General features: G+C 51.8%; 1 protein-coding gene across 1 annotated transcript; it reads left to right on the top strand.

The window, feature by feature from the left end:
• The first annotated feature begins 5,750 nt into the window (after positions 1-5,750).
• On the top strand, positions 5,751-15,897 carry LOC129036451 (acetoacetyl-CoA synthetase-like). Its single transcript, XM_054487605.2, has 6 exons — positions 5,751-5,862; positions 6,915-7,040; positions 11,799-11,932; positions 12,735-12,804; positions 13,532-13,590; positions 15,455-15,897. Exons 1-6 carry the CDS (start codon positions 5,775-5,777, stop codon positions 15,653-15,655), a joined length of 678 nt encoding a protein of 225 aa, XP_054343580.1. The 5' UTR covers positions 5,751-5,774; the 3' UTR covers positions 15,656-15,897.
• Positions 15,898-17,037: the final 1,140 nt, after the last annotated feature.

Genomic DNA, 17,037 nt, shown 5'->3' with positions numbered 1-17,037 from the left:
CTCCCGGCTCTGTGACCAGCTGTGAATTACCATGGTTCTTGGGACAAATGATTCAGCTTTCTTTCAGCTGCAGGGATTTGCTCTACAACCCACCCCTGTCCCCAATCCCTAACGTAGAATTCTGGTGCCAGCCACACCCCCACCAATGAACCCTCGTGTGCCGGGTCCTTTCTCAGACGTTTCAGAGCAGGAAGCCTGGGCAGCAGCATCAGTGCAGCGTCCTTATGGAGCTGCAGAAAGCTCCCAGCAGCTACGAGGACGCAGGATTCGGCTGCCTCCCTGGGACATGGCAATTTAAAATGTCAGGGTCTTGTATTGAGAGGAAAGATACAATGGAAAGAACTCAAAAATTTGGAGCAATTTTCTCAGAGGCATTTCATTTTTACTGGAAGGATCCTGCCCACTAAGAATCAGACAGTTAGATTTTTCCTTGGAGCAGCTTGACCCCACCTGGGTTCTAACAGCAGCCTTGCTGGCAGTTTCGCATCCTGCAGCACTGGGCCCAGCCTGTGCTGTGACCCACCTGTCCTCCCTCCCCGCTTCCCTCCCTCCCTCCCTCCTTTCCTCTCCCTTCCTTTCCTGTTTTCCCTTTGCTTTTCCCCCCTTTTTTCCCTTTGCCTTTCATCTTTTCTTTTGAAAGAGTCTCACTCTTGCTCAGGTTGGAGTGCAGTGGTGATCATGGCTTACTGCAGCCTCGACCTCCTGGGCTCAAATAATCCTCCTGCCTCAGCCTCCAGGAGTAGCTGAAACTACAGGTGCACTCCACCACGCCTGGCTAATTTTAAAAAAATTTTTTTCTAGAGGCCAGGCATGGTGGCTCACACCTGTAATCCCAACACTTTGGGAGGACAAGGCAGGTGGATCACTTGAGGTTGGGAGTTTGAGACCAGCCTGGCCAACACGGTGAAACCCTTTCTCTACTAAAAATACAAAAAAGCCAGGCATGGTGGTGGGTGCCTGTAATCCCAGTTACTTGGGAGGCTGGGGTGGGTGGATCGCTTGAACCCAGGAGGCAGAGGTTGCAGTGAGCCGAGATTGTGCCACTGCACGCCAGCCTCGGTGACAGAGCAAGACTGCGTTCTAAAAAAATAAAATAAAATTGCTTTTCTGTAGACACAAGGTCTCACTGTGTTACCCAGGCTGGTCTCAACCTCCTGAGCTCAAGTGATCTTCCCACCTTGGCTTCCCAAAATGGTGGGATTACAGGTGTGAGCCACTATGCCTTGACTCAACTCTCAGCAGCTCTGCTGGACAGTGAGGTGGCCACGAATGCTGTGCTGCTCGGGGCTTCCAGGCACTGGTTTCCTGTTTGGTGAATAGTTCCCTAATAAAAGAAACTGAATGGGTACATTGAGACCTGTTCAGAAAGCAGTTCAATGGCCAGGTGTGGTGGCTCATGCCTGTAATCCCAGCAGTTTGTGAGGCTGAGGCAGGAGGATCCCTTGAGGCCGGGACTTCGAGACTAGCCTGGACAACAAAGAGCGACCTCATCTACAAAAAATCAGAACATTAGCTGGGCGTGGTGGCTCACACCTGTGGTCCCAGGTATGTGGGAGTCTGAGGCAGGAGAATCACTTGAGGTTAGGAGGTCGAGGCTGCAGTGAGCTGTGATTGTGCCACTGCACTCCAGCCTGGGTGACAGAGTGAGACCCTGTCTCAGGAAAAAAAAAAAAAAAAAGCAGAGCAGTTTGACTAGAGACCTTTGCCTGTGTCCTCGTGTCCTCGTGTCCTCGTGTCCTCGTGCCCTCGTGCCCTCTGCCTCTGTGAGTGGGAAGTAGGTGTGGGTGGGGCTTCCCGGGGATGTTGGTTTTGGGTCACTGTCGCCTATGTGAATTGGGGACAGCCCTAGGCTGCGGTGGGCGGGAGGCAGGTTCCTGACATAGGCTAAACCATGTCGCTCATGCCGTAGGTGACCTGCTGGCTCGGTGCTCTGTTTCATCCTGAGTCCTGTGAGCTCTTGTCCAGGGGTTCTGACCCAGGGCTGAATCAGAACCACTTGGGGTTGTCACATGGCCACCGCATCCCCGCCCTCTGAGATTCTGACCTCGGGGATGTGGGGCGAGGCCCAGGACACCCAGCCACGTCCGCTCCAGTCCTCCCAGGCTGGGCGCATACCCCGTGACCTCCTTGCCTCCATGGTGGGGTTGGGGTGCTCCCTGTTGCCCTCCAGGGCCGAGATTCCTGCTGGAACTTACCCCTCACTCTGTTGTGGCATTTGTTTCGCTCCAGGACCACCCATGGAGTCTCCCTGTCTAGATGAGGGTGCTGTGAGTGTATCTGCACCTTCTTGCCTTAACGTTTTTGAAATTAATAACAGTTTTCAATTAAAATAAAAAAATTTAAATCTTCCTGGATATGGAAAAAATTTCAAGCAGCCCCAATAGGATGTGTGGGGAAAGGTTGGGTGTCTCCCAGGGCCCAGAGGCAGCCATGCCAGTCATTTTCATTGCCTCATTGTGGATCGTTGCCCCTGTAGGCGTGTGCGTGTGTGTGCACACGTGTGTGTGTGCATATCTATGGACATATGTGTGTGAGCGTGTGTGTTTACATATCTGTCCTTTCCTCTGGACTGACAGGGTTATGCTGAATGCTTGCTTTGTATGAACAATGTCTTGGAGACGGTTCCGTGTTAGCCCAGACCTCACTCTTTGGAGGCGGTTCCGCGTCAGCCCAGACCTCACTCTTTGGAGGCGGTTCCGCGTCAGCCCAGACCTCACTCTTTGGAGGTGGTTCTGCGTCAGCCCAGACCTCACTCTTTGGAGTGGTCCGTGTCAGCCCAAATCTCCTCCTTTGGAGGCGGTTCTGCGTCAGCCCAGACCTCACTCTTTGGCGACGGTTCCATGTCAGTCCAGACCTCACTCTGTTTCATGGCTGCTTAATTTTTTCCTTCATCGGGCTGGGGCCAGGCGCTGTTCTGAACGCCTCTTGTGGGTTCGTTAACTGTGTAGTGGTGTGAGTAGCATGTGTGCACCTCCTGTGGACTTTCTTGTGTCGATAACATCTACATTGCTTTGTCTCTGTCACCAGTGAGCAACAGACATTCTGTGACACGTCTTTATGCACATGAATGAATATGTCTGTGCGATCCATTCTTAGATGTGGAGTTGCTGGGCCAAAATGTCATGAGTTTGAAATGGGCAGTTAGCACCAACCTGTGGCTCCATCTTAGGTGGTTTTCCAGGGACACAGGAAGCTGAGGGGCAGCTGTGGGGGGAGCTGCCTAGTGCCTGCTGAAGCCACACCCCTCCTGTCTTTGCAAGTCAGCTGGATGATGTGGAACTGGAGGGTGTCCATTCTGGCCACAGGAGTGGCCATGGTCTTACCTGGGACACCAGCAGGGTGAGCAGCAGGAAGGAGGTCAGGAAGCAGGGTGAGCAGCAGGAAGGAGGTCAGGAAGCAGGGTGAGCAGCAGGAAGGAGGTCAGGAAGCAGGGTGTGCAGCAGGAAGGAGGTCAGGAAGCAGGGTGTGCAGCAGGAAGGAGGTCAGGAAGCAGGGTGAGCAGCAGGAAGGAGGTCAGGAGCCCTGCTGAGACCTTGATGGTGGCAGAAACGAATGTGACTCACTCATTTTCATGGGACATGTCAGTCAGTGACATGAAATGGCAGAGAAGACATCACCTTTTATTCGTCGCCTGAAGGAAGAAATCAAATCAATCATTTTAGAGTTGAAGCCAAAATCAACCGTTCTGGTTTTTGGAGCCATCGAGTCATTTCATGTGGATCTTGAACACCCCCACACTCCCAGTTCATACACGCGGAGCCTGATGAGGGAAAACATTTGCTTTATGAAAATTTTTTTTTCACGTATATGAGTTGAGTATAAAAGTAGCCTGGGCCGGGCACGGTGGCTCACCACTGCAATCCCAGCACTTTGGGATGCCGAGGCGGGAGGGTTGCTTGAGCCCAGGAGTTCAAGACTAGGCTGAGCAACACAGTGAGACCCTGTTTCTACAAAAAATTAAAAAAAAAAAAAAATCAGCCGTGGCTAGGCAGTGTGGCTCACGCCTTAATCCCAGCACTTTGGGAGGCTGCAGCCAGCTAGGTCAACATGGTGAAACCTCCTTTCTACCAAAAAAACCCCCCAAAATTAGCCAGGCGTGGTGGCATATGCCTGTAATCCCAGCTACTCGGGAGGCCGAGGCAGGAATCACTTGAACGAGGGAGATGGAGGTTGCAGTGAGCCGAGATGATGCCACTGCACTCCAGCCTGGGCGACAGAGTGAGACTCTGTCTCAAAAAAATATATATATTAGCTGGGCATGGTGTGTGCCTGTAGTCTTAACTACTTGGGAGGCTGAGGTGGGAGGATCACTTGAGCCCAGGAGGTCAAGGCTGCAGTGAGCTGAGATCACACCACTGAGCTCCTGCTTGAGCAACAGAGTGAGACCCTGTTTCAAAAAAAAAAAAAAATTTCAGACACCATGCACAGGGGCTAGGGAGGGGGCTCCTTGCCACCCCCTCTCACACTCTTGGCTTTCTTCCCTGTGGAGTGGAGTCACACACTCCTGTGGGAGTGGAGTGACCCTGTCCTCAGTGTGTTCTGCCCTTGCTCTGCTCCTGTGTGTGTGTGTGTGAATGCATGTATGTGTGGTGTGTGCATGCGTGTGTGGTGTCTGTTCCTCAGCATGTCCTGCCCTTGCTGTGCTCGTGTGTGTGGATGTGTGTGTGGTGTATGCATGCGTGTGTACACGTGTGTACGTGTGCATGTGTGTGTGTTGTGTGTGTATGTGTGGTGTATGTGTGGTGTGTGCATGCGTGTGTATGTGTGTGCATATGTGTGTGTAGTGTGAGGGTCTTTGTCCTCCTGCAGATTCACCGTGCTGCTGTTTCCCTTCCCACACAGGCTTTTGAGTCAGGGAATGGCTGTTGGCTGTTGTCAGCGGTGGGCCTAAGTTGGAGGGTTCACACTGCTCCACTGCATGGTGGCCCGTGGAGTCTGACTCCATTTCCAGCTCATTCCAGAAACAGGAGTGTTTTCCATGTAGCATAGTCTCTTGTGTGAGACATCACACTCCACGGTCCTTGCAGCTGGGAACGTTTATGTTTTTTGCTTTTGAGACAAAATCTCTCCCTGTCACCCAGGCTAGAGTGCAGTAGCACGATCTCAGCTCACTGCTACCTCTGCCTCCTGGGTTCAGTTGATTCTCGTGCCTCAGCCTCCTGCGTAGCTGGGATTACAGGCACGCACCACCATGCCTGGCTAATTTTTTGTATATTTAGTAGAGATGGGGTTTTACCATGTTGCCCAGGCTGGTCTCGAACTCCTGAGTTCAGGCAATCCACCCACCTCGGCCTCCCAAAGTGCTAGGATTACAGGCATGAGCCACCGTGCCCCGCCACGTTTCTGTTTTTCCAACCGTTAAGTCCATGTAAACCATGGCGCGCAAGCCTTCCCACGTGATGGGTCCGCGTGGGCAGTGTCTGGTGGGTGGACATCACAGGCAAAGCTTCCATTTTCTGCGATCCTGAATCTTGAATTTCAGTGTGACCACAAGAGGTCATTTACTTAGTGCATCCTCTAACAGGAAGGCTCGGCCAAAACGTCAATCACCAGATGTGGGGGGTTCATTCTAATTTCCATATCACCTCTCCCACTGCTCCCTGAAAAGCCCCACCTGTCTGGGATGTTGCAGTATTTGGGAGAGTAGATGTTTGTCGTCTTGGTACTTTCTCCTTTGTTGCTTACTGATTTAAAAGCAGTTTGTCTTGGGCTTCTGAATTTTGAATCTCCGTTTGCCATTGCTTTCAGGAGGCACCGACATCATCTCCTGCTTCATGGGCCAGAATATTTCTCTTCCTGTGTATAAAGGGGAGATTCAGGCCCGGAACCTGGCCATGGCCGTGGATGCGTGGAACGAGGAAGGTGATGGCTCCGCTAACTCTTTCTTTCTGTGATTAGGCGTGAGGTGGGAGCTTGGGAGCGCTCGGATGTGTAACTTTGCTTGGTGATAGTTCTCCAAAACAGCCCTCGGAGGGGAGGTCCCTGTCACTTGCAGCGTGACGTCCTTTCCCCCTAGCTTGGTTTAACACCCACCGGCTCCTGGTCCCCAGCTCCTGAGAGGGCAGGGTCGAGCTGGAGGACAGACAGACAGCTGTGTGCTCAGGAATGGCGGGCAAGTGGGTGATCGTTGCCCTGACTCTGAACCCGGGTGCTGGATACACAGGCAGCAGCCAGCTCTGAGCATTTGAGAGCCTGGTCATGGAAGGGGCAGTCTCCTGCTGTGCTGGGCCTGGCAGCTAGAAATCCAGCTGTGCTAGGAGGGGTGAGCAGGGCTCAGTGCACCTGTTCTGCAGAGCAATGCGGGAGTAGTCGGTGAAGTTGAAGATGCATACGTGCCCTGTGATCTAGGAATTCCACTCCCGGAAGACTTACTTGTGATCCATGCAAGAATGTTTGTAGCCCCATGATTTGTAACGGAAAAATTGGGAACAATAGAAATGTCCATCCTTGGGCGAAAGAAGTTCTGTGATCACACGTGGCGAATGACCAAGCGGTAAATAGGAATGAACCAGAGCAACATGTAGTGGCCCAAACGAGCCACCCAGATGTCATGCTGAGCAAGCAAAGGAAGACGCCGGACACATAGAAGGACAGCATGTGTGTAGTTCAAAGGTATGCAGAGTGATGACACATGCTATTCAGGGATGCGTATGGATGGAGCAAAAATGTTAACACACATGGGAATAACAAATCACTACGTCCAAGACAGCGATTTTGGGGAGCACACAGGGAGGGGACTTCATGGGAGGAACACATCATTAGGCTGCCATGAGAGGTGTGTGGGCGTGGACCATCTCTATACCTTTGTATATGTCTGGAATATTGCATAATAAGTAATAGCTTAAGAGAGAAGAGAGAGCCACGCTGTGTGGCTGTGGTGTGTCTTGGGCTTATTTTTAATTCTCCCATACCAGGAAAGGCGGTCTGGGGAGACAGCAGCAAGCTGGTGTGTACTAAGCCGATCCCTTGCCAGCCCACACACTTCTGGAACAATGAGAACAGCAACAAGTACAGGAAGGCGTATTTCTCCAAATTCCCAGGTCGGTTGGAGAGATGCAGACAGAGCTGCCCAGCCTCTGCGTTGGCTGGGCCTTCCGTGTCTAGTTGTGTGTCCTCATCCTTCCCCTCCCATCCTGCCTCCCCCCCTTCCTTCCCCCACCAGGGCTTGGAGAAGCTGCATATAGCTCATTCCACCAGTGGGGCGATAATGAATTTTTGATGAATATCTTGTTTTCGGCTTGAAGCTATCGTGTGTAACTGTAATCTGGGTTTAGCTGAATCTCAGCCACCTCTGCCCAGGGCCTCGGCCCCGGCGCCTGCTGCTGGGCGCTGGCACGCGCCTCTGGTTTGCATGTGGGAGGTGGAGGGCACAGGGCCCACTCGCTGAAACAGGGTGATGCCTGCCTGTTCACGAGGAGCGGCCTGTGGAAGTGGTGTCTGGCTCGGGTCTCTTCCTTCGTGTCTCACCATCATCCAGTCCTCATGGAGACGCCAAGGAAGAGCGTGTTTGCGGTGGAAGGATTTACAACCCAACATGTCCCTCTCACATAGACTGACACCCCTGAGTGTCGTTTGAGTGGTGCCTTGCCCCAAAGCAGGGAAGTCTTTTATTTAAAGCTCTGATTCCTGCCTCCCTGTAATCTTACTTCATAAGCAGTCTCGAGTTATTGCTGCCATATAATTCATCGTTTAGGAAGCCTTCTGTTTCAGAGTTATTTATACTCTGTACTTGCTGCAGTCTCTCAAAAGGTAATCTGAGTGAGCAAAGGAAGACGCGGGGCACATAGCATAGACGTATGGAGAATCAGAAAGCGGCAAGTGGTAGGACTTGCCAGGGATCTTTCCTGCCCTGCGTATTTGCATGTCACCATAAAAGCCATTGTGCCTGGAATAGCGCCTTCCTGCAGCAACGTCGGGCATCCCCCCAGGGGTGGCTCAGCCTCCACTGCATCCCTGCTGCACCTATGCCCCACGTCGGCTCCTGCCATGAGCAGCTGTGCAGATGAATGCAGAAAAGCAAGAGTGGATGTGGAGAAACACTCTTCAGATGACCCTGAAGGGGAGGGCAGAGGCTCCTGCCTTGGGAGGAGAGGCCAAAAGGGTTAGAGTCTCAGCTTGAGGATCCATCCAAGAAATGACAGCTCTTTGTAACATTGCTCTTTGAAAACTCTCTTTTCTGTCACTTTTTTTGTCACATGTGCAAGAGCTCATGTGATGTCTCTCAGGATTAATTTCAGAATAACCTCTTTTTGAAACTGATATTCCTTCTTGGAGAAAACAAATGCTTTGTGACATATTTCCATTTTTGCCTTGGCTGTCAGGAAACTCAGAGCTGAAATCATTGCTTTGTTTTTGTAGTCCTCTTACCTTTAGGGTAGGGTTTTTCTTCTCTTTGAGTAATCCTATCACGAAGTCAGTTTTAAAGGCAGCTTCCTTCCATACTTCCTGGGTGTAGATGAGAGATATGAATAAATATGGAAAGACAAAGGCAGATCAGATAATGAGATCTGAAGCTATTTATCATGGACAGGCCGAACACAGGCTGCACTTAGATCATTTCTCAAGCACCAGCGCTGAGAGATTCTTGGGCTGTGTAGGAAATGGCATGATGGCAAAACCAAGCAATAAGAGCGAGTCTTCCTTTCCACAACTGGGAGTGGGTTTATGGACATCGTTACCTTAAAAAATGATGCCAGGTGAAAGTGTAAACAGGCCATGTGCTGATGAGGTATTGCTCCTCACAAGAGGGCATTAGCTGCAGGGGTCTGCCCGCAGACCCTGACACACAGATACTCTGCTTTGCCAGTCCAGCTGAGGGTCTGAGGCCACTCACAGACTCCAAGGAGAGTCATGTAAAGAATGGCAGCCACGGCCCTGAGCAGCTCGCACTCCAGGCATTTATTTAGTATATAATTAACAACAGAAGCTCTGAGTCAACACACTTGTAGATAATGATTAAAAGCGAGGTCGGAGGCTCAAAGCAAACACCATTAGTGGATAATATCCCTGATCGACCTCCCCTGGAGAGAGCCATCCTGCCCTCAAATGTCCGAAGGTCAGTCTTAAGACCACGTGAGTAAACAAGCTAACTAGATAACTTCCCCACATCCCATTGTTTACTAGTCTAATCTGTTTAACTAAAGGAATGGGACCAGGCCGCCTTTAGCCCCGTCTATTACCGAAGTCATGTGAAAACCCTCAGGCCTTCCAGAAGGGTTTTGTGCCTGTGGTGACTAATATTTTTCCCACCAGCCTGATCGAATCCCAACATGCTGGTATGGAAAGATTCAGGAAGTTAGTAAGTGAAAATGAGAGTTCAAGAACAGAGGACCTAGCATTGCTTTTGTGTAAATTTTATTTTTTAATTAATTTTTTTTTAGAGAGAGGGTCTCCGTCTGTCCCCCAGGCTGGAGTGCAGTGATGTGATCTCAGCTCACTGCAGCCTTGATCTCCAGGGCTCAAAGGATCCTCCCGCCTCAGCCTCCCAAGTAGCTGGGACTACAGGTGTGTGCTACCATGCCTGGTTAATTTTCATATTTTTTGTAGAGATGAGGTCTCTATGTTGCCCAGGCTGGTCTCAAACTCGAGCTCAAACAGTCCTCCCGCCTCAGTCTCCTCAAATGCTGGGATTACTAGTGTGAGCCACCGCACTGGGCCTTCTGTACATTTTTAAAAGGAAGTACATGTGTGATTGTGTGAATAAATGAATAACGAGTGTGAATAAGGGCTTATATGGTGAGATGATGAGCCCATTTTGGTTTTCCTTATGGCTTTTTGTTTTTATTTTTTGAGGCGGAGTCTCGCTGTGTCGCCCAGGCTGGGGTGCACTGGCACCCATCTCGGCTTCTCGTGCCTCAGCCTCATGAGTAGCTGGGATTACAGGCACGCACCACCACACCAGTCTAGTTTTTGTATTTTTAGTAGAGACAAGGTTTCACTATGTTAGCGAGGCTGGTCTCGAACTCCTAACCTCGTGATCTTCCCACCTCGGCCTCCCAAAGTGCTGGGATTACAGGCGTGAGCCACCGCGCCTGGCCGCTTTTTATTATTTTTAAAAACCTAATATTTTAAAAGAAAGTAAAGCAAGCTTAAGATTTAAGTCATTGCAGATGACACATTCCAAACAGGCCTGGTCTGTTATCAGCAGTCACCTGTTCCCACCTGTTCCCACTGTGGTTCCACTTTCGCCTCAGCTCTCAGGAGACTCGGGGCTGAAGTCAGTGCCTTGAAGAATGAGAATGACCTAAATCTGTTCAGTCTGCTGTAGAAAGGAAGACATTGCTTCTGCGGCTTTGTTTCGCCATCACGCCGCTTCCTCTGTGGTACCCTGGAGCCAGCTGCTACTTGTGGATTGCTCCTCTCAGCTTGGCTTTGCAAAGGATCAAAGTGTGTCAGGGGGAAGTTTCCACAAAAGAAAATTTCTTCAGAATGGATTTACATCTTCCTTTTTCTCTGCATTTCCGAGGTCTCAGTAATTAGGGCACAGTACTACATATGGCCCAGAAAACCCAGAAATTTCCTATCCAATTCAAGGGAGATCTGACTCCAGGCAAACAAGACTATGTTGTTGCTGGCACGAAAGATCCAGAATGAGGCAGGAATCCCAGGAGAGCGGCATAGGTTTGCAGCTCTCATCTCCTGGGGCTGCCGTTCATAAACTCAGTTTGCTGAGTAGCCATACGCATGTGCTCCTGCGGAAACCGGGCACATCAATTGTAAGCCTAGGAGTGAATTTTTTTTTCCTTATTTGTGTATGTGAATCTTTAAAAGTCCAATGAGAGGTCGGGTACAGTGGCTCACGCCTGTAATCCCAGCACTTTGGGAGGCCGAGACGGGTGGATCACGAGGTCAGGAGATCGAGACCATCCTGGCCAACATGGTGAAACACTGTCTCTACTGAAAAATACAAAAAATTAGCCGAGCGTGGTGTTGGGCACCTGTAGTCTCAGCTACTCAGGAGACTGAGGCAGGAGAATGGCGTGAACCCGGGAGGTGGAGCTTGCAGTGAGCCGAGATTGTGCCCCTGCCCTCCAGCCTGAGCGACAGAGCGAGACTCCGTCTCAAAAAAAAAAAAAAAAAAAAAGTCCAATGAGAGGCCAGGCATGGTCACTCATGCCTGTAATCCCAGCACTTTGGGAGGCCAAGGCAGGTGGATCACCTGAGGTCAGGAGTTCGAGACCAGCCTGACCAACATGGTGAAACCCCATCTCTACTGAAAATACAAAAATAAGCTGGATTTGGTGGAGCGTGCCTGTAATCCCAGATACTCGGGAGGCTGAGGCAGGAGAATTGCTTGAACCCTGGAGGTGGAGGTTGCAGTGAGCCAAGATCGTGCCATTGCACTCCAGCCTGGGCAACAAGAGCAAAACTCCATCTGGAAAAAAAAAAAAAAAAAGTCCAATGAGAAAGAATTGGTTTCACTCACCAGCCTCGGGAGGCAGGAGGAAGACCTGAAGGCCTGCAATTCTCTTTTTTGCATCAGATTAAGTAGCTTAGGGCTCATTTCATTCTCCTCAGCTGCCTCTCAGGGACCATGCGCTCCCTGCACACAGTCCCCTTGGCTTCCATCCCTGTAGAAGGCTTGGTTGTGGCTTGTGGCAGTGTCTCCTTCACGATGTCACATGAATGCGTGGATAGACTACGTAGCTGTTGAGTCGTGAACTGTTCGGGTTAGCGCTTGTCTCAGAGTGGAGAAGTGTCTGGAGATTTGGGAGAAAAGAGATGCTTTCTGAGGCTTTCCCCTATCAGTGAAGACACGGAAGCTGGATTATTTACTGTTTTCTCTTCCTGGATCACAGGAAATCTTTGGGGCCTTATTTCAGGAGGACAGCGTGCTGCTGAGGCAGATGACTTCTCACGTTGCAAAGCGGCAGAGATGCACTTTGATTATGGCCAGCCAGTTCCCCTCAGTGTGGCTGATCAAGGGCTGAGGGTGAGTTAACTGCTCCTTTGGTGACTCTCAGATGCGTGGCTTCTCTTCACTGTCTGGCACCTGGGTGGAGGATGTGGCCGAGGAACCTGTCTCTTTAGATGCTGTGTCCAACGCTGGGGTTTGATCCCCTTGGTCGATCAGCTTCACAGCAGCACCCCAGCGCACAGGCCTTCTCTGAACAGCTGCACACGTGGCCAGTCATGTAGCCTGCTGATACCATGTTGCCGTCACCCCTGGCTCTTCTCCCCCACCCTCCTCGTTTCCTGGGTTTTACCTGCTAATCGGTTCTCCGTCCATGTGGCTAATGCTTTGGTTCAAGCCTGCATGGCTGGGACTGGGGCAGTAGCCTCCTTTCTGGCTATGAGCTTGTGTATTCCCTTCTAATATCTGACCCCAACCTCTGCACACCTTGTGCCCTCAGCTGCCCCTGGCCACTCTTGCTTCCCAAGACGTGGCTCGTTCTTTGATGAACTCCACTCAGAGGTGTCTCCAGATGCTCCTGTTGACCCCCAGTGCCCTGGCCGTGCTTGGTCCCACCCTCTGTGAATTCCCGGGTCTTGCTGGTGCCGCAGGAGCTGCGTTTCTCCTCGCTGGCTATGTCAGAGCTGCCCTGGCAGCAGCCCCCACTCGAGGGCTTGTTCCTCGGGGCAGGAACAGTCTGGCTCCCTCCTGTCCCCAGCCCCATGCCAGACCTGCCTCTGGGCCCCAGTGATGTCTGCGGACCCGCACCTAGTGTCTGTCCAGGCAGCCTGTCACGGCCCCTTCTCCTCGGGGTGACCGGGCGCCTCTGCTGCCCTTGCAGGTATCAGGGCTCATGGCGACTGCTGCAGCATCAACCCGAAGACCGGGGGCATCATCATGCTTGGCTGGAGGTAAGGGCTGCGGAGTCAGCTTCTCTTCCCTGGAGCCCCACCTTCCAGAGGCCTGGGGGTGGGGGAGGAGGCACTTTCTGTGAGAGTCAGTGACCCCCTTCCTGGGCACCCCACTCCACTCTAGCACCAGGGTGTCCACACCACCCACGCCTCTGCTGATGTCTGGGACCCCCCCACCTCCCACCGGCTGGTGCGCCATGCGTCCCTGTCCCTGTGCCCGTGCACATGCCACCCCGAGCCTGAAGATCCCCTCCGAGGAAGCATTGTCTGCTCAGTGTGTGACATGGCTAACTGTCCCCCATCTTGGACCCTTCTTGTGTCGTTGCTGGGGTGGGGCATCCTTGTGCCAGCTTCCTTCCCAAGGGCTGGGTCTGGGCATGATCCAAGTTTCCCTGCCCTGTGATGGGGTTCTCGGGTAGGGGGTGTCAGGGCGGGGGTCCCACAGCAAAGGCACAGCAGTGTCCACACCCGAGACAGGGGACGCGTGTGCAGGTGGGAAGGGAGTGAGGTGACAGATGCTCCTGCACAGAGGGGCCTCCCTCGATGTCGCGCTTTAACCTGAGAGGAAGAAAGCCATGTGGCGGGGCAAGGAGCTGGGGAGGGGAGCCTCTGTGACTGGTCCTGGGGGATGCCATGTGGAAGGGGGGTGACCACCCTCCCCTGGGACCCCTGGCAGTTGCCTCACTTCAGAGCTGCGGTGTAGCCCTGACCTCTTCTCGCTTTCCAGTGACGGCACGCTCAACCCCAATGGGGTGCAGTTCAGCAGCCCAGAAACCTATAACATTGGTATGTTCTTCTCCCTGAGCGTTCTTGAGTATCCAGGAAGGAGGAGGGTCCTGGTGGGAGCCCCAGGGGCCATTTCCACAGGCCCTACCTTTGGCATGACTCTGGCCCCTTGGTCTCTGGTGTAAAGTCTTCCAAGACTCTGGTCTGTGGAAGTTTGAGAGCCTGACCGCCTTTTCAGATCGTACCTCACCCACACTGCCATCCTCATAAAACCTCAGATGGGATCTTTAAGGTCCCTTGGCCTATCCCCATTATATTTCATCCCCCTGGTGAGCTCTTTTGGGTTGGTTACTTCTACTCTTTTTTTGTTTTGTCTTTTTTGAGACAGTCTCCCTCTGTCACCCAGGCTAGACTGCAGTGGCACAATCTTGGCTCACTGCAACCTCTGCCTCCCAGATTCAAGCAATTCTCATGCCTCAGTCTCCTCAGTAACCGGAATTACAGACATACACCACCATGCCCAACTAATTTTTGTATTTTTAGTAGAGATGGGGTTTCACCATATTGACCAGGCTGGTCTTGAACTCCTGACCTCAAGTGATCCACCTGCCTTGGCCTCCCAAATTCCTGGGATTATAGGCATGAGCCACTGTGCCAACTTGTATCTGCTGTTATGGGTTAAGAAACCAGAAGCACAGAGAGGGTACAGGATTGCTGAAGGTCACACAGCGCTATGCAGGACACCAAGCACAGACAGTGTAGGCCTGTGGGTCTCACAGCTGCACGGTGGAGTCCCCTGTGGGCCTTCAAACTTTGTGGCCCAGGGACCCAGGCCCAGGCCCAGGCCGCAAAATCGGTCAGATGGCCTCACACGCTAGTGCTTAGGTCAGAGTCCTAAACTTATGTCAAGGTTATTTGTGTAGCCAGGGTGGAGAAATTCTGATGGTCTGATTCCAGCCTTTGTTCCTCCCCCCATTGGAGTTTTCACCACAGGCACCTGCTGTTTTTGTTATTTTTACTTTTGTTTTTTGAGAAAGGGTCTTACTCTCTTGCCCAGGCTGGAGTGCAGTGGTGCGATCTCGGCTCACTGCAACCTCCGCCTCCTGGGCTCAAGCGATCCTCTCACCTCAGCCTCCCGAGTAGCTGGGTCTACAGGTGTGCACCACTATGCCCAGCTAATTTTTGTATTTTTTTTGGAGATGAGGTTTTGCCATGTTGAGGCTTGTCTCGAACTCCTGAGCTCAAGTCATCAACCCACTTTGGCCTCTTAAAGTGCTGGGTTTATAGGTGTGAGCCACTGTGCCCGGCCACCTGCTTCCTTTTTTTTTTTTCGAGACAGGGTCTCACTCTGTTGCCCAGGCGGGGGGGCAGTGGCACAGTTAGCTCACTGCAGCCTCGACCTCCTCTGCTCAAGCAATCCTCCTGCCTCAGCTTCCTGAGTAGCTGTGTCTACAGGCATGTGCCACCATGCCTGGCTTAGTTTTTACTTTTTTGTAGAGACAAAATCTCCCTATGTTGTTCAGGCTGGTCTCAATCTCCTGAACTTAAGTGATCCTCCCACCTCAGCCTCTTAAGAGTGCTGAGATTATGGTGTGAGCCACCATGCCCGGCCCTCTTTTTTATCATGAATTAATCTCTTATTAAGTAAGACCCACACCTGGCCCCCTGATAAAACATTACCTGTTCTGCCAAAGCTGAAGCTCTCTCTGCCTCCCCAGTGATGGGCTTTCTTCCACTTGTGAAACAGCTCCCTCAGCAAATGTCCCTCCAAGGCCCTCCTCCTGGGTGGGCTGGGAGAACACAGGCACCCCCAGCAGGCCTGGGGAATGCAGCCTGCCCCTCCTACTCTGCCAGGTTGCTGTGAGGCCTGACCCTGCACTGAGAGGCCCCCTGTGTGAATGTGCGCCCTCTCCTGTCTCCACAGGTGGAGGAGAGCCTGGGTGTCCTCCAGTATAACAAGTACGGGGAGGAGACGGTGATCCTCTTCCTGAAGACGGCGCCTGGGCATGCCTTCCAGTCTGACTTGGTGAAGAGGATCTGTGAGATCTGTGACGCCATCTGCGTGGGCCTGTCTGTGCGGCATGTGCCCAGCCTCATCGTGGAAACCAAGGGCATCCTGGTATGACCGCCTTCTGCCAGCGAGGAGACCAGTGCCGTCACCCCATGAGCCCACACATCGAGGGGCGCTAACATCTGAGCAGCTTGCTGGTGCTTCATATATCGTTTGTCCACGTTGCCTGGCAATGCTGTCCTCTCCCTGCCCTTTCTAAGACTGCATTTAAAGCAATTTCTGCTAAATACCCATGTTCAGAGGGTTAGCGAGCCCAGCCCTGCAGGTCCAACTGGTTTATCCCTGCTAACCCCTGGTTTTAGTGTGTTCTCAAAATTTTTAATGATAACATTAATTTTAACATTGTATTTTTTATTTTATTTATTTTTTTGAGACTGAGTCTTGGTCTGTCACCCAGGCTGGAGTGCAATGGCTCAATCTCAGCTCACTGCAACCTCCGCCTCCCAGGTTTAAGCAATTCTCCTGACTCAGCCTCCTGAGTAGCTGGGACCACAGGCACAAGCCACCATGCTCGGCTACTTTTTGTATTCTTAGTAGAGACGGGGTTTTGCCATGTTGGCCAGGTTGGTTTCAAACTCCTGACCTCAAGTGATCTGCCCACCTTGGCCTCCCAAAGTGCTGGGATTACAGGCATGAGCCACTGCACCCAGCCAATTTTTTTTTTTTTTTTTTTTTTTTTGAGATGGAGTTTTGCCTTGTCACCCAGGCTGGAGTGGAGTGGCGTGATCTTGGCTCACTGCAACCTCTGCTTCCCAGGTTCAAGCGATTCTCCTGCCTCAGCCTCCTGAGTAGCTGGGATTACTGGTACCTGTCACTGTGCCCAGCTAATTGTTGTATTTTTAGTAGAGACAGGTTTCACCATCTTGGCCAGGCTGGTCTCAAACTCCTGACCTCGTGATCTGCCTGCCTCGACTTCCCAAAGTGCTGTGATTACAGGCGTGAGCCACCTCACCCAGCCTGCATCCAGCCAACTTTAACTTTTTAAAGAGCTGCTGGGAGCCGTTGCTCTTGCCTTTTAATTTTAAGCTCTGCCGATACAGACAAGACTTGACTCTTTTTAGAGGCAGGTCTTCAAAGGTTGTGTCGTCGGCCCCCAGCTCCTGGCCCCAGTACACTCTGCTTCGATTCTAAGTCGGGGAGGAGGAGGTTCACCTAGATTGGATCACAGCTTTAATTTGCATTGCTTAGAAAATGGATGTCCCTGCAAGCTGACAGAAGCTGTTGTGTGTATGTGTGCACGTGTGTGTGTGAATGTACACACACAACAATTTAGACAGTGGCAGGCTGTATTTAAAGTCTACAGACTGGCTGTTCATTAAGGAAAAGATGGGAGCAGACCCTCACTGGATTCCCAGGGGAAGCTGACTTTGATGTTGCCTGGGAGCAGGGCTGAGTCTGTGAAGAATAACCAGAGACAGAATTTACCAGGAGAGGCT

Source organism: Pongo pygmaeus, chromosome 4 (genome assembly GCF_028885625.2).
Source record: "Pongo pygmaeus isolate AG05252 chromosome 4, NHGRI_mPonPyg2-v2.0_pri, whole genome shotgun sequence".
Classification (NCBI taxonomy): domain Eukaryota; kingdom Metazoa; phylum Chordata; class Mammalia; order Primates; family Hominidae; genus Pongo; species Pongo pygmaeus.
Note: the sequence above shows the minus strand (reverse complement) of the source record. Positions and strands in the feature narration are given on the sequence as shown.

What these genes read in the sequence shown, in the direction of transcription:
- LOC129036451 (XM_054487605.2), top strand. Translation starts at nt 5,775, where the DNA reads ATGGGCCAGAATATTTCTCTTCCTGTGTATAAAGGGGAGATTCAGGCC. An exon ending in GGATGCGTGGAACGAGGAAG is followed by an intron (nt 5,863 to 6,914) that starts GTGATGGCTCCG and finishes CTCCCATACCAG; the next exon opens with GAAAGGCGGTCTGGGGAGAC. An exon ending in ATCATCATGCTTGGCTGGAG is followed by an intron (nt 12,805 to 13,531) that starts GTAAGGGCTGCG and finishes CTCGCTTTCCAG; the next exon opens with TGACGGCACGCTCAACCCCA.